General features: G+C 48.0%; 1 protein-coding gene across 1 annotated transcript in view; it reads right to left on the minus strand.

The window, feature by feature from the left end:
• Positions 1-323: 323 nt before the first annotated feature.
• nvl (nuclear VCP like) overlaps positions 324-17,447 on the minus strand; it is a 66,008-nt gene continuing 48,884 nt past the window's right edge. Inside the window, 6 exon segments of the mRNA XM_069887958.1 lie at positions 324-979; positions 3,019-3,098; positions 9,658-9,734; positions 10,286-10,362; positions 10,767-10,873; positions 13,295-13,394. Coding sequence (XP_069744059.1) covers positions 935-979; positions 3,019-3,098; positions 9,658-9,734; positions 10,286-10,362; positions 10,767-10,873; positions 13,295-13,394 — 486 coding nt within the window. The 3' untranslated portion in view covers positions 324-934.

Consider the following 17,447-nt stretch of genomic DNA (forward strand, 5'->3'; position numbering starts at 1 on the left):
CAGAGTGGTGGAAGAATGGAATGATCTTCCAGAGGAGATAGTTGTGGCAGAATCCCTTCTGTCATTTCAGAGAAGGTTGGATATGTACGTGAAGGTGAGGGGGTTGGAGGGTTATTGGCAGAGAGCTAGTGGAATTGTTCAAGTGAACCAGCGCGGACTTGAAGGGCCAACATGGCCAGTTTCCGCGCTGTAAACTGTTATATGGTTATAAAAGTAACAAAAATATTTTACCTTGAGAATGGCTGTCCTAGAACATCAGCATTTGAGTGCAACCTATTGCTCATGTGCTAAATGACATACAACAAAAAAATCCTTCAACCATACAAAGTGAAATCAGATTTATCAGCACTTAGAATGATGGAGTCAATGAGATAATCCATTCTAATGCCTGCAGCACAACACTGTGAAGCCCAAAGCCTGATCAGTTGCTTTTTAACAAATTGGGCTTAATTCTACCAACAGCAGAATTGACACAAACCTGTTGTGAAGGGCAAGGCCATGGTTGGAAGATGTGGTAGTGCAACTTCCCCACAAGCTGTGTTCTCTGGAGCTGACACACATGCAGCAGGCTGGGTCCACAGCAACTCTTCACAAAGACCTGAGTGCCTTGGAGCCCAGAGAAGACGACAGCCCAAGGGATTGACATCGAGACTGCCCCAAGAAGGTTTGACTGAAGCATGATGGGTGGGTGGCCACCTTCTTCTTCCTTTATTGCTGACCCCTAATGGTTCATTCTGTCCATAAACATTCTCTCCCTACTTCACCTCAAATTTAAATGCAAAATTGTTTCCAAAAGATCTAAGTTCCTATCCTTTTCTCAATGGGCTGGTGTTATTATTCAGGTCTCTTCTGTCAGCATTGTTGTGAGACATGACTCAGGGACAGCAGATGTTGCAGCAGGATCCTCACAACCACTGGCTGCCTCCTGCTCCTCTCACCGACTGAGGGAGTGCTGCAGACGCTCATACATCAGCTGATCCTGTGAGAGGCAAGAGAGAACCACATTAAAGGTTTATTTCAAAGCTACAATGACACCTGGTTACCGTGGCGCTTTGCGACAATGACACCTGGTTACCGTGGCGCTTCTTGACAATCGCACCTGGTTACCGTGGGCTCTGCAACAATCACACCTTGAGACTGTGGGCTTTGCGATGATCACACCTGGTTACTGTGTGCTCCATGACAATTACACCTGGTTACTGTGGGCTCCATGACAATCACACCTAGCTACTGTGGGTCTCCAGTACAATTACATCTGGTTACTGTGGGCTCTGTGACAATTACACCTGGTTACTGTGGGCTCTGCTGTAATCACACCTGGTTACTGTGGGCTCCGCTGTAATCACACCTGGTTACCGTGGGCTCCGCTGTAATCACACCTGGTTACCGTGGGCTCCGCTGTAATCACACCTGGCTACTGTGTGCTCCATGACAATTACACCTGGCTACTGTGGGCTCCGTGACAATTACACCTGGTTACTGTGGGCTCCGTGACAATTACACCTGGTTACTGTGGGCTCCGTGACAATTACACCTGGTTACTGTGGGCTCCGTGACAATTACACCTGGTTACTGTGGGCTCCGTGACAATTACACCTGGTTACTGTGGGCTCCGTGACAATTACACCTGGTTACTGTGGGCTCCGTGACAATTACACCTGGTTACTGTGGGCTCCGGACAATTACACCTGGTTACTGTGGGCTCTGTGACAATTACACCTGGTTATTGTGGGCTCCGTTGTAATCACATCTGGTTACCGTGGGCTCTGCGACAATCACACCTGGCTACTGTGGGTCTCCAGTACAATTACACCTGGTTTCCATGGGATCACTACAATGTTTATTAGTCTTACCTTTAATCCTGACAGAAAGATACCAACACCTTTGAAGGCCTCCCATTTACTAAAGCACACTCTGGCAGGAAACAACCTGTCCCAGTGCACACTTGCCCAATCCTTTGTTTCCCTCTAAATTGGCCTTTCTTCCATTTAGATTTTCAACCTGAGGCCCAGACCTATCCTTCTCCATAATTAACTTGAAACTAAATGATATTATGATCCCAGGCCCCAAAATGTTCCCCATCACATATTTCTGTAACCTGTCCTGTCTCATTCCCTAAAAAGAGATCCAATATTGCACTCTCTCTAGATAGTACACTACATATTGATTTAGAAAACTTTCCTGAACATTTGACAAACTCCAAGCCATCCAGCCCTTTTACAGCATGGGAGTCCCAGCCAATATGTGGAGAGTTAAAATCTCCTACTATCACAACTTCCTGTTATATCATTTTGCTCTCTCTCTACAGATTTTACACCTCCAATTCTTTCTGATTACCCAGCCGATAGCACCAGCCCCACACAACATTGTCTGCCTTTTGAAAGAAGACTCATGGCCTCCTCCTTTCACCTCAGTGAGAGAATGGCCCCTAACAATCCTTCTGCCTCAGAATGCAACACTGGATCGCCTACAAGGGAATGAGACGGGGCAGTTGACGGAAGTGTGTGTGTAAGGGAACGCTTTGGATCTAATGGTCATAATGCCATTAGTTTCAAAATGATTAATGAAAAGAATTGGTCTAGTCCTCATTGAGATTCTGAATTGGAGAAAGATCAATTTTGAAGGGATTAGAAAGGATACTGCAAGTATGGATTGGGACAGGTTGTTTTCTGGCAAAGGTGTGCATTCAAAGGTGAAATTTTGGGAGTTTGTACGATTCTATGGGACCAACAGGTATAAGGAACCTCTTTCCTGACATTGACCATTCCTGGTGTTTGTTTCTGTGTTGGTCAGGCCAGCCCCCCCTCACCCCCTCACCCCCTGCCCCTATTTACATTCCATCAGACAGACCAGCCAGATTCACGAGCCATCACTAACCCTCAGCACCAGGGTTTAGCAGCCTCTTGGTTCCCTACCCTCGCATAGATATTCCCGTCATCCACTCTCCGCCAATCTCCAAAGCTGAAACCCCTCCCAGAGGTGCTTCCCCACCTGCTGAGAATGCATCGGTCATCTTACCTTCTTGGAGACGGAAGGCTTGACTTTCTCGAGAGCCACTTCAAAATGGCGCCGTGCCACTTTCAGTCCACCACACAAGGCTAGAAGACAGCAGGAATCAATGTAGGAGCGAGTGATAGGGTGGTGCGGCTCCGGCAGGGAGGGGAGAAGGGATGTGGGAGGGTCGCAGAGCACAGATATAGGCCTTAAACACACTCTGCAGGAAGAACTCAGCAAGTTGAGCAGTATCAGTGGAGAAGGAACAATTGATTTGATGAAGGGTTCTGGCCCAAAACATCGACCGTTGTCATGGACACCGCTCGACCCGCAGAAACAGGCCTCTAACCCCATCTCTGTAATGACCAATTAATCCCAGCAGCCTGCACACCATCCATATCCCTCCATTCCCTGCTTGCTCTTGAGTCTTGTGGCTCAGAAACCCTAACGCACCTGCTCCCAGCACTCAGCACCTGCTTTGTTAATCTCAGTTAAACATTTCCCCCCCTACTGTTTGATATCTTTAGCCTGGGGTAAAAGATTATGACTGTCCATTCTCTCACAGTTTCATTAACCTTTTCAAGCCTATCACACTCCAGAGAAAACAACCCAAGTTTGCTCATTCTTGAATCCAGTCAACATATGGGTGAATCTCTTCTGCCCCCTCTCCAAAACCTCCACATCCTTCCTGTAATGGGGAGACCAGAACTGCTCACAATATTCTAAATATGGCCTGTCAAAACTATGTACTGATACAACTTGATTTGCTGTCCACCTTCTTGACTACCTCTTTCAGGGAGCTGTGAACTTGAACGCCGATCCCTCTACACAAGCCCTCTTCATGCCCCAAGGGTCCTGACATTCATCACTCACCTGACATTTGACCTCCCAAATTGCATCACCTCACATGTCTGGATGAAGTTCAACAAATTGTAGAGGGATGGATAAAGTAAGACTGTGGATAAGGCAAAAGTTTTAAAAAAGAAGCGGGGGGGGGGGGGGAAGTGCAAAAGAGGCAAAGATGACCAGAATTCAAAAGCACAAAGAGTATAAGGGCACCTTATCTAAGTGCCCATAGTATTTGAAACAAGGTCAGTGAACTTATGGCACAAATCAGTACAAAGAGATCTGATTTAATGGCCATTACATGAACATGGTTACAGGGTGGAGAGGAGTGGGAATTAAATATCCAGGGCTATCAGGACAGGCAGGGACGTAAGGGAGGTGGGTGTCACTCTTAGTTAAGGATGAGATCAGGACAATAGTAAGAGACAATGTAAGATCCAAGGAGCAAAATGTTGAGTCCATTTGGGTAGAGATCAGGATTGGTAAAAAACAAAATCACTGGTAGGAATTGTCGACAGGCAATAAACCAAGAAATATCAGAGGCTTGTAAGGATGGAACAGCAGTTATCGTGGGGGACTTCAACATGCACAGACTGGGAAAATCAGATTGGTTGAGGCAACCGCGAGGAGGATTTCATAGAATACATAGGAACATAGGAAGTTGGAACAGGAGTAGGCCAAAAATGGCCCATCGAGGCTGCTCCGCCACTCAATACGATCATGGCTGATCTAATTTATGACCTAACTCCACCTACCTGCCTTCTCCCCATATCCCCTAATTCCTCTATCATGTAAAAATTTATCTAACCGAATTTTGAATAGGTTTTTGTCACCAAATTATAGGAATGATATAAATAAAATAGAGAGAGTGCAGAGAAGGTTCACGAGAATGTTGACAGGATTTCAAGGTTTGAGTTACAGGGAAAGGTTGTGCAGACTGGGGCTTTTTTCTCTGGAGCGTAGAAGATTGAGAGGGGACTTGATAGAGGTGTTTAAGATTTTAAAAGGGACAGACAGAGTAAACGTGGATAGGCTTTTTCAACTAAGAGTGGGGGAGATTCAAACTAGAGGGCATGGTTTAAGATTGAAGGGGGGAAATTATAAGGGGAACATGAGGGGAAATTTCTTTACGCAGAGGGTGGTGGGGATGTGGAATGAGCTTCCGACAGACGTGGTTGAGGCGGGATCATTGGTTACATTTAAGGAAAGACTGGATAGTTACATGGATAGGAGGGGACTAGAGGGGTGTGGACCGGGTGCTGGTCAGTGGGACTAGGAGGGTGGGGATTTGCTACGGCATGGGCTAGTAGGGCCGAACTGGCCTGTTCTGTGCTGTAAGTGGTTATATGGTTAAATGGTTATATGGTTTAATGAAGCAGCCTCAACCACTTCCCTGGTTAGAGAATTCCAAACATTCACTACTCTCTGGGAAAAACTATTTTTCCTCATCTCTGTCCTAAATCTACTCCCCCAAATCTCGTTTTAGTTTCCCCGGCCAGCTCAAAACACCTTCCTACATCTATCCTATCCATACCCTTCATAATCCTATATGTTTCTATAAGATCTCTCATTCTTCTGAACTCGAGCGAATACAATCCTAGACGATTTAATCTTTCATCATAAGTCAACCCCTTCATCCCAGGGATCAACCAAGTAAACCTCCTCTGGACCGTCTCCAAAGCCAGTATATCCTTCCTCAAATATGGAGACCAGAACTGGACACAGTACTCCAGGTGCGGTCTCACCAGTATCTTATACAGTTGCAACATGACCTCCCTACTCCTGAATTCAATTCCTCTCGCGATGAAGGCCAACATTCCATTTGCCTTCTTAATAACCTGCTGCACCTGCAACCTAACTTTTTGCGATTCATGCACAAGCCCTCCCAAGTCCCTCTGCACCACAGCATGCTGTAGTTTTTCACCCTTTAAATAATATTCAGCTCTTTTATTTTTCTTGCCAAAGTGGATAACCTCACACTTACTCCATCTGCCAGACCTTTGCCCACTCATCCAGCTTAACTCTATCCCTCTGCAGACTCTCCACATCCTCATTACAATTTGCTCTTCCACTCAACTTGGTGTCATCCGCAAACTTGGCTACACCACATTTTGTCCCCTCCTCCAAGTCATCAATGTAAATGATGAACAGTTGTGGGCCTAACACTGACCCCTGCGGCACCCCACTTACCACTCTCTGCCAACCTGAAAAACTCCCATTTATCCCGACTCTCTGCCTCCTGTCAGACAACCAATGTTCAATCCAGGCCAATAGACTTCCCCGGACTCCACTTTCCTGTAACTTACTGAGAAGTCTCTTGTGCGGCATCTTATCAAACGCTTTCTGGAAATCCAAATATACATCAACCTGTTCCCCTCTATCCACCGCACCCATTATATCCTCAAAGAATCCTAACAACTTTGTCAAACAAGATCTTCCCTTTCTACCTGATTGAACCCTTACGTTCCAAAGGTTTCACTATTTCATCTAAATAAGTGATGCATAAGTGATGGCTTTCTTCAACAGCATATTACTTACTGATCCTTCAAGGGAACATGCTGTCTTGGATCTAGACCTGTTCAATGTGTCAGGTAAAATTAGTAATCTTGTAGTTAGGGATCCTCTTGAAAAGATTGATTACAGTTTATCATAAAAATGAGGGTACAACAGTTCAGTCTAAAAGCAGTGTGTTATTCCTAAACAAGGGAAACTACAAGAGGATGAGGGAGGAGTTGGCCAGGGTAAACTGGGAATGCAGGCAAATATGGAGGGACAGTAGTGGAACAGTTGATACTTCCAAGGAGATTTTTCACGTATATTCCAGTTAAAAGTGGGGACAGTAAGGGTGGGGACAACCAGCCTTGGATAACTTAGGAGATGAAGGAAGGAAGATATCATGGAACCATAGAACACTACAGCCTTTCTAGTCCGTGTTGAACCTTTTTTTTGCCTAGTGCTACTGTCCCGCAAACAGTCCATAGCCCAACCCCCCCCCATACCTGTCCCATCCATGTACCTGTCCAAATTCTTAAATGTTAAAATTGAGCCCACATTCACCACCTCAGGTGACAGTTCATTCCACACCCCCACCCCTCTATGTGTGAAGAAGTTCCCCCCTCATGTTCCCCCTATACCTTTCCCCTTTCACCCTTAACCCATGTCCTCTGGGTTCGTACCTCAACCACCCTCAATGGAAAAAGCCGACCTACATTTACTTTGTCAACTCCCCATAATTTTAAATTCCTCGATCAAACCTCCCCATATTCTTCTACACTGCAGGGAATATAGTCCTAACCTGTTTAACCTTTCCCTTTAACTATTGAACTAAAAACTCGTGCGTACAGTCGCCAAGAGCAGTGGGAAACTAGAAGAAGGTTGGGAAAACTAAGAAGCAACAAAAAACCACGACGTGAGCAATAATGAGAGGGAGGGTAGAGGATGAGAAAAGATGAGCTCAAAATATAAGAGACAGTAAAAGTTTTTATAATTATATAAATACAAAAGGGTAACTAAAGAAGGTGTTTGATAAGATGCCACATATAAGACATACAGAAGATAAGGAGACACAGAGTTGGGGGTGATGTATTAGGATGGATTGAGAATTGGTTAACCAACAGAAAGCAGAGAGTTGGGATACAGGAGTGGTTTTCTGGTTGGCAATGAGTGGTGAGCAGGGTGCCACAGGGGCAAGTGCTGAACCCACAACTGTTCACGATGTATATCAACAATCTGGAAGAGGGGACAGTGTGTAGTGTATCTAAGTTCGCTGATGACACTAAATTGAACGGAAAAGCAAATTGTGCAGAACATATCTGCAGAGGGATAGAGATAGGTGAAGTGAGTGGGCAAGGGTCTGGCAGACGGAGTAGAATGTTGGTAAGTGTGAGGTTTTCTACTTTGGAAGGAAAAGTGGAAGATCAGAATATTAGTTCAATGGCATGCTGCCAGACAGAAGGACTTGGGAGGGCTTGTCCATGAATCACAAAAGGTTGGTTTGCAGGTACAGCAGGTAATCAAGAAAGCAAATGGAATGTTGGCCTTCATTGTTAGAGGGATGGAATTTAGGAGCAGGGAGGTTACGCTGCAACTGTACAAGGTGTTGGTGAGGCTGCATCTGTATATAGTTCTGGTCTCCTTACTTGAGGAAGGATGTACTGGCTTTGGGAGTCCAGAGGAGGTTCGCCAGTTTCATTCTAGAGAGGAGTGGGTTAACCTATAAGGAGAGATTGAGTCGTCTGGGACAGTACTTGTTGGAATTTAGAAGAATGAGTGGGGATCTTATAGAAGCATATAAAATTATGAAAGGCATAGATGAGATAGAGGTAGGTAAGTTGTTTCCATTGGTAAGGGGACCAGAAGTAGGGGACATAGCCTCAAGATCGAGCAGATTTAGGACAGAGATGAGGAGAAAATGCTTTTCCCAGTGGATGGTGAATCAGTGGAATTCGCTGCCCAATGAAACAGTGGGGGCGACCTGAGTAAATATATTTAAGACAAGGCTGGATAGATTTTTATATGGTAAAGGAATTAAGGGATAATGGGGAAAGGCAGGTAGATGGAGATGAGTCTATCATCGCATTGAATGGCGGAGCAGGCTCGACGGGCTGGATGGCCGACTTCTACTCCTAGTTCTTATGTTCTTAACACCATCTGCCATTTCTCTGCCCATATCTCCACCTGGTCCACCCTTTGACAACCACCCCCTGCCCAACATCACCTCCTCCAATGACTGTGTTGTTTGCAATAATTGAAAGTGTAGCTCACAGAAACAGTCCCCCCCATCCCCCCCCCCCCCTCTGTCTTGTGTGGCCATCAATTCGGGTCTGATCTCCCAATCCCCCATATGTCTGCACCTTCTGAATCGCCCGACCATGAGGGACTTTGTCAAACCCCTGACTGAAGTTCAAGTAAGGCAGCATCCACAGGTCAACCCTCATCAACTTTAACCATATAACAACAACAATTGCAGTACAGAAACAGGCCACATCGGCCCTTCTCGTCCGCACCGATTTAAGTGAAGATCTTTATCATCCCCTCAAGAATATCAATCATGGGGACAAGCCTGCCCCCACCGCCCAGGTCCCACACCACCAGACCCCATCCACCTCCATGGCGACATGCCTGTCCCCACCATCCCTCCCCCTATAGGGACGAGCCTGCTCACCCCCCCCAGGCCCCATCCCCTCCATGGGGACAAGCATGTCCCCACCATCCCTCCCCCTATGGGGACGAGCTTCCCCCACTGCCCAGGTTCCTCAACCCCAGGCCCCATCCACCTCCATGGGGACAAGCCTGTCCCCACCATCCCTCCCCTTATAGGTTCGAGCCTCCCCCACCCACCCCAGGCCCCATCCCCTCCATGGGGACAAGCCTGTCCCCACCATCCCTCCCCCTATGGGGACGAGCTTCCCCCACCGCCCAGGTTCCTCAACCCCAGGCCCCATCCACCTCCATGGGGACAAGCCTGTCCCCACCATCCCTCCCCTTATAGGTTCGAGCCTCCCCCACCCCCCCAGGCCCCATCCCCTCCATGGGAACAAGCCTGTCCCCACCATCCCTCTCACCTGTGGGGATGCCTGCCCCCACCCCCCAGGCTCCATGCCCCTCTGTGGTGACAAAGCCTACCCCAGGCCCCATCCCCCTGTGGCGACGAGCCTGCCCCCACCCCCCCAGGCCCCAGCCCCTCGGTGGGGACGACCCGGTCCCCACTTCCCATCCGGACCCCTCTCCCTCCATGGTGACAAGCCTGCCCTCTCCAATCCCCTCTGTGGGGATATGCCTGCACCCACCTCCCACCCCATGCCCCCGTCTGCCCACCTGGCCCTGGGGTGGAGAGCTGTTGCCGCAACGCATTGATTGATGCCTCACGAACCAGCGCAGACAGGTCGGCACCTCTGGGGATGACACGTCACACAGATCAACTCCCCACCCAGGACCAAGGCAGCAATGGTGGTGGGAGAGGGGTGGATAGGGAGGGGCAGACGGGAAGGGTGGATGGAGGAAGGAGGCTGCGGGAGGGGTGGCCGTGGGAAGCTGAAGGGCAGCATGGGGAAAGGAAGGGTGGCAGAGAAGGGGCAGACTGAGGAGGGGGGAGGTGCAGATAGGGGAGGGGCAGATGGGCAGGTTGAGTGACAGCCAATGGAGGGGAGTGGCAATTGAGGGAGGGGAGTGGCAGTTGAGGAAGGGGAGGTGCTATTGTGGAAAGGGAGGGGCAGCACTGGTGGTGGAGGAGGGGTGGCCGGGGAGGACGGGTGGCCGGGGAGGACAGCTGGGGGAAGGATGGCAGTCGGCGGAGGGAAGGGCCGGCCGTGTTCCTGTGGATGGGGGGGGGGGGGGGGGCATCCTTGGGGAAGTGATACACACGGTCAGGGGTGGTACGCGCGGACGGGGGGGAAGGATACACGCGGACGGGGGCAGATACGCACTGACGGGGAGGTGTACTCACGTGAAGCAGTCACATCGGGGGTCCCTAGCGATGGCTCCCAAGTCGACGTCACTGTCCAATGGAGGGCGGCTCCCACCCTGCAACACACACTGGGTCAGGGTCAGCTCCTCTCCCCCAACCCCATCTCAGCACAATCCTCCACTACAACCCCTCCTATCTGCAATTGCAGCCTCCCATCAACAACGTCCCCTTACCCATCCCCTCAACAAAATCCCTCCCATGTCTGCCCCTTCCCGCTGGTCCCAGAGAGGAAAGTGACCTCCTCTTTGCTGTCACCTCTGGGGAGGAGGAGGGGGGGCGGGGGAGTGTGGGGTGGCAGAGGAAAGAGTAGAGGGTGAGGAGATAGGACAAGGGGAGGGGATGGGAAGTGAAAGGTGTGGAGGAGAGAAGGAGGGGCAAGAGAGGGGTTGGGGAGAGGAGGATTAGGAATGTGGGGAGATGGTGGGTTTGAGGGGAGGCAATATGTGGGGGAGGGACTAACCTTCGTGAGGGTGAGGAGGATGGCCAGGCGATCGTCAGCCGGAGGTAAACCCACATACAGAGTCTTGTCCAAACGTCCGGGCCGTAGCACGGCAGGGTCAATAATATCTGTGGGGGGGAGGGAAGGGTGACTGTGAGAGGGAATTTGTGGACAGAGGGGAGGGAGTGCTTGTTCTGCTTGCCTTGCCTCATAAGGCATATTTTCCAATCCATGCAACATCCTGGTAAATCACCTCTGCACCTTCTCTATAGCTTCCACATCCTTCTATAATATGGTGACTAGAACTGAACACAATATTGCAAGTGTGGTCTCAGAGATTGGTCGAGTTTCAATGTGACCGCATGACTCGTGAACTCAATCCCCCTATTAATGAAGCCCAACATCCCACGGGTCTTCTTCACTATCCTATCAACCTGTGTGGCAAACTTGAGGGATGCATGGATTTGGACCCCAAGGTCCCTCTGTTCCTCCATTATCTTAAGTAACCGACCATTAACCCTGTAGCCTACATTCAAGTTTGACTTTCCAAAATCGCACTTATCTGGCATTTTTCTGCCCATCTCTGCATCGTATTGATATCCTGTTGTAACCTACAACAACCCTCAACAATATTCACAACTCCTCCAATCTTCATATCATCCACAAACTTACTGACCCATCCTTCCGCCTCTTCATCCAGGTCATTTATAAAAATCACAAAGAGCAGGGGGTCCGAGAACAGATTTTCTTTAATACCTTGATCAAATCTCCCCTCATTCTTCTACATTCTAGGGAATAGTCCTAACCGGTTTAATCTTTCCTTGTAACTCAGTTCTTCGACCAGGCCACATCCCAGTAAATCTTCCCTGCATTTTTTCAATCTTTGTTGATATTTTTCCTGTAGTTAGGTGGCCAAAATGCAATACTCCAAATTTGGCCTTGTAGCAACTGTGTGGCAGTGTGAAATGAACGAGAAAATGATCAGACGTAGTCGAGTCGAAGTTCCGTAAAAGTCGTTTACTCAAACAGTCACTCGCACCTTTTAAAACCCTGCCCGTTCCAAATGATGTCATCGTATTGTGACGTCAAGACAAAACTCAGAACCTCCCGAGCCGGTTCGATTAAGTTTCCAGTGAACCACTACAACCTCACCAATATCCTATACATCTTCACAATGCCATCCCAACTCCTGTACTCAATAGTTTGATTTGCCAAAAGATTTCTTTACAACCCTATCTACCTGTGATGCTACTTTCAGGGAATTACGTATCTGTATTCCCAGATCCCTCTGTTCTACCCCACTCCTCAGTGTCCGACCATTTACCATGTATGTTGTTTCTTGGTTTGTCCTTTCAAAATGCCACATCTCCTACTTGTCTGCATTAAATTCCATCTGCCATTTTTCCAGCTGGTCCACATCCCTCTGCAAACTTTGAAAACCTTCCTCACTGTCCACAACACCTCCAATCTTAGTGTCATCTGCAAACTTGCTGATCCAATTTCCCACATTATCATCCAGATCATTGATACAGACAACAAACAACAATGGTCCCAGCATCGACCCCTGAGACACCACTAGTCACAGGCCTCCAGTCTGAGAAGCAATTGTCCACCACCAGTCTCTTTCTTCTCCCATCTAACCAAAGTTGAATCCAGTTCAGTACTTCACCATGAACACCGAACGTCTGAACCTTCCTGACTAACCACCCATGCTCTTCTTTCTTCTTTCTTTCTTTCTTTCTTTCTTCTTTGGCTTGGCTTCGCGGACGAAGATTTATGGAGGGGGTAAAAAGTCCACGTCAGCTGCAGGCTCGTTTGTGGCTGACCAGTCCGATGCGGGACAGGCAGACACGATTGCAGCGGTTGCAAGGGAAAATTGGTTGGTTGGGGTTGGGTGTTGGGTTTTTCCTCCTTTGCCTTTTGTCAGTGAGGTGGGCTCTGCGGTCTTCTTCAAAGGAGGCTGCTGCCCGCCAAACTGTGAGGCGCCAAGATGCACGGTTTGAGGCGTTATCAGCCCACTGGCGGTGGTCAATGTGGCAGGCACCAAGAGATTTCTTTAGGCAGTCCTTGTACCTTTTCTTTGGTGCACCTCTGTCACGGTGGCCAGTGGAGAGCTCGCCATATAATACGATCTTGGGAAGGCGATGGTCCTCCATTCTGGAGACGTGACCCATCCAGCGCAAGACCTTATCAAATGCCTTTTACAACATTTACAGCCTTTCCTTTGTCAACTTTCCTGGTAACCTCCTTGAAAAACTATAAGATTGGTTATGCATGACCTACCACACACAAAGCCATATTGATGATCCATAATCAGTCCCTGCTATCCAAATACTGTATATCCAAACTCTGAGGACACTTTCCAATAGTTTACCTACCGCTGATGTCAGGCTCACCAGACTATAATTTCCAGGGTTACTTTTGGAGCCTTTTTTAAACAACAACATGAGCTACCCTCCCTAGGAACTTCAACAACATGCCCACCCTCTGGGAACCCTGAGAAAACACAGCCACTTCTACAGAACTCCACCCAAGGCCCCCTTGATTACCTGGCCGGTTGGTGGCAGCCATGATGAAGACCTGCTTCCTGGTTTGCAGTCCATCCATCTCTGTCAGCAGCTGGTTCACAACCCGCACACTGGCCCCCGACTGAGGTGGGGGGAGGTAAGGGGGGCGGTGGGAGAGAGAGGGAGTGGGGATCGTGGAGGGACGGGATGGGGAGGGGACGGTGAGGAAGGGGATGGGTAGGTGGACAGGGAGGGAGAGGATGGGGGAGGGGCAGGGACAGGTAGGTGGATGGGGAGGGAGGGAGGGGATGGGGAGGGAGGGGACAGGAAGGGGAAGGAGAGACAGGGAGGGTGGGAGAGAGGGAGGGAACAGGTCGGGGAGGGAGGATATGGGGAAGGGATGGGAGGGTATGGGGAGGGAGGGAGAGAGATGAGTTTATTGTCATAAACACAAGTATAATGTACAGAGGCACCGAAATTCCTACTTGCTGCAGCCACACAGGCAGATTCAATACATCAGCGATGGTATAAATCACATTACCACACTCACCACATGAAACTGAATAATCACATAAATAAATTCAACACAATAACGTTCAATAGATGTTCACATTTCCATCAGGTGCAAATATACCAAGAGTTCAGTGGTGCAGACAGGCCTTTCAGGGGGGCCAGAGCAGTTTCTGATGAGTTCAGTACGGGGAGGTTCAAGAGTCTGATCAGCATTGAACTGAAAGGTGCTGGACTTGGCCTTTGTACTATGTCCCGCAGGCAGCAGTGAGAAGACTTAGTGACCAGGGTAATGGGGGATGTTGAACAGAGAGGTGCTGGACTGGGCCTTTGTACCGCGGCCCGAAGGCAGCAGTGAGAAGACATAGTGACCAGGGTAATGGGGGATGTTGAACAGAGAGGTGCTGGACTGGGCCTTTGTACCCTGGCCCCAAGGCAGCAGTGAAGAGACGTAGTGACCGAGGTGACAGTCGACCTTTCTAATAGTTGCTGTTTTCCTGAGGCAGAGCCTCACGCAGACACCTGTGATGGATGGGAGGTCAGAGCTGGTGACCTAACAAGAAAACACCGCAGCACAGAAACAGGTACCTCAGCCCAACCTTCCCAAACTATTATAGTCCCAGACCCCATCCATTAATCCTAAAATATTATAGCCCCCATAACCCACCCATCTGTCCCAATTATAAACCCCACTCTCCACCAATCCGTCCCAAACCATTATAAACCCCATACCCCACCCATCCATCCCAAACTATTATAAATCCCACACCCCACCCATCTATCCCAAACTATTATAGCCCCGTACCCCAACCCATCCGTCCCAAACTAATATAGCCCCCATACCCCCACCCCTCCATCCCAAACAATTATAGCCCCCAGTACCCCACCCATTAATCCTAAAATATTATATCCCTGTAACAAACCCATCTGTCCCAAACTATTATAGCCCCCATACCCCCACCCATCCATCCCAAACTATTATAAATCCCATACCCCACCCATCTGTCCCAAACTATTATAGCCCCAAAACCCCATCCATTAATCTTAAATTATACCCCTGTAACCCAACCATCCGTCCCAAACTATTATAGCCCCCATACCCCATCCATCAGTCTCAAACTATTATAGCGCCTGTACACCCACCCATCCGACCCAAACTATTATAGCCCCTGTATCCCCACCCATCTATCCCAAACTATTATAGCCCCCGTACCCCCACCCATCCGTCCCAAACTATTATAGCCCCCATAAGCCCACCTATCTGTCCCAAGCTATTATAGCCCCTGTACCCCCACCCATTAATCCTAAAATATTATACCCCCATACCCCACCCATCCACCATTAACTATTATACCCCCGTACCTCACCCATCTGTTCTAAACTATTATAGACCCATACCCCACCCATCTGTTCCAAAGTATTAACCCCCATACCCCACCCATCCATTACTATTATAGCCCTGTATCCCCACCCATCCATCCCAAACTATTATAGACCCGTACCCCACCTATTCATCATTAACTATTATAACCCCCGTACCTCAACCATCCATTATTAACTATTATACCCTTCATACCCCACCCATCCCAAACTATTATAGCCCTGTACTCCACCAATCCCAAACTATTATAGTCCCATACCCCACCCATCTGTCCCAAACTATTATAGACCCGTATCTAACCCATCCATCCTTAACTATTATAGCCCCCGTACCCCATCCAAAAAGCCTCTCCAAATTTTTGTCAGATCTTGAAATTAAGCCTGCATTCACTTTAGCTAGCAGCTCATTCCTCAATCCCACCACTCCCTGCATGAAGAGGCTCCCCCCTCATGTTCCCCCCAAGCTTTTTCCCTTTCACGCTTGTCCTTTATCCTCTAGTTCGTCTCACCTCACCTCTGTGCTGAATGCCCGTCTCCACTCCATCAATTCCCCTCTATCAAATCCCTCTCATTCTTCTACACTCCAAGGAATAAAGTCCTGACCTGTTTAATCTTTCCCTATAACTCAGTTCCTGAAGTGTTATGAGAGGAACTGGCCCAAGTTGACTGGAAATGAAAGCTAGATGGAGGGACGGCTGAGCAGAATTGGATAATATTTCTACAAGAAATAAAGAAAGTGCAGGATAGATATATAACCATATAACAATTACAGTATAGAAACAGACTATATCGGCCCTTCTAGTCCGCACCGATTTAAGTGAAGTCCTCTAGTCCCACCTACCTGGTCCCTGCCCATAACCCTCCAATTCCCTCACATCCATGTACTCATCTTACCTCCTCTTAAATGACAAAATTGACCCTGCTGCAACTACCTCTTCCAGAAGGTCATTCCACTCAGCCACCTCTCTCTGAGTGAAGCTCCCTCTTATGTTACTTCTAAACTTTTTCCCCTTAATCCTTAACTTATGACCCCTCGTTCCAATCTCTCCTATCCTCAAGGGGAAGAGCCTATTCACATCTATCCCCCTCATAATTTTATATACCTCTATCAAATTCCCCCTCAACCTACGCTCCAATGAATAAAGACCCAGTTTACTCAATCTTTCTCCGTATTTTAGATACTGCAATCCAGGCAACATTTTAGTAAATCTTCTCTGCACCCTCTCTACCTTATTAATATCCTTCCTATAATTTGGGGACTAGAACTGCACACAATATTCCAAATTTGGCCTCACCAATGCCTTGAATAGTCTCAACATCACCTCCAGCTCCTATATTCTACGCTATAATTTATAAAGGCCAGCATACCAAAAGCCTTCTTTACCACCCTATCTACATGAGATTCCACTTTCAAAGATCCCTCTGTTCCTCTGCATTCCTCAATACTCTCCCCTTCACCGTATACGCCCTGTTTTGGTTATTCTTCCCAAAATGAGGCACCTCACACTTATCTACATTAAACTCCATCTGCCACCTTTCAGCCCACTCTTCTAAGGAGTCCAAATCCTTCTGCAGTCCACGAAATCCATCCTCACTATCCACAACTCCCCCTATTTTTGTATCGTCCGCATATTTACTCACCCAATTTACCACCCCATCATCCAAATCATTAATCTGAATGACGAACAACAAAGGACCCAACACCAATCCCTGAGGCACACCGCTCATCACCAGCCTCCATCCTGACAGACAGTTATCCACCATGACTCTCTGCCATCTATCTTCTAGCCACCGTTGAACCCATCTGACTATCCAAGAAAATAATTATGAATGGAAAATGGCACAAATGTGGGTGACAAGAGAGGTTAAGGCTAAAATAAAAGCAAAAGGGAGGGCAGACAAGGAAGCAAAAATTAGTGGGAAAACAGAGGACTGGGAAACATAACCTTACAGAAAGAGACAAAAAGTCATTGGGAAAAGAAAAGATGAAATATGAAAGGAAGTTGGCAAAAAACATACAAAAGGATACTGAGAGTTTTAAAAAAATATATAGAGTAAAAGAGAGACACGGGTAGATCTGGGACTGATTGAAAATGATGCTGGAGAAATTATAATGGGTCACATAGAAACATAGAAGATAGGAGCATGAGTAGGTCATTCGGCCCCTTGAGCCTGCTCCGTCATTCAATGAGATCATGGCTGATCTTAAAGTTCATCTCACAAAGAGATGGAAGAGGAACTAAATGAGTATTTTGCATCAGCCTTCACTGAGGAAGACCATAGCAATATACCCCGAGTCAGAGGT

The sequence above is a fragment of the Narcine bancroftii genome, chromosome 6 (assembly GCF_036971445.1).
Source record: "Narcine bancroftii isolate sNarBan1 chromosome 6, sNarBan1.hap1, whole genome shotgun sequence".
NCBI lineage: Eukaryota > Metazoa > Chordata > Chondrichthyes > Torpediniformes > Narcinidae > Narcine > Narcine bancroftii.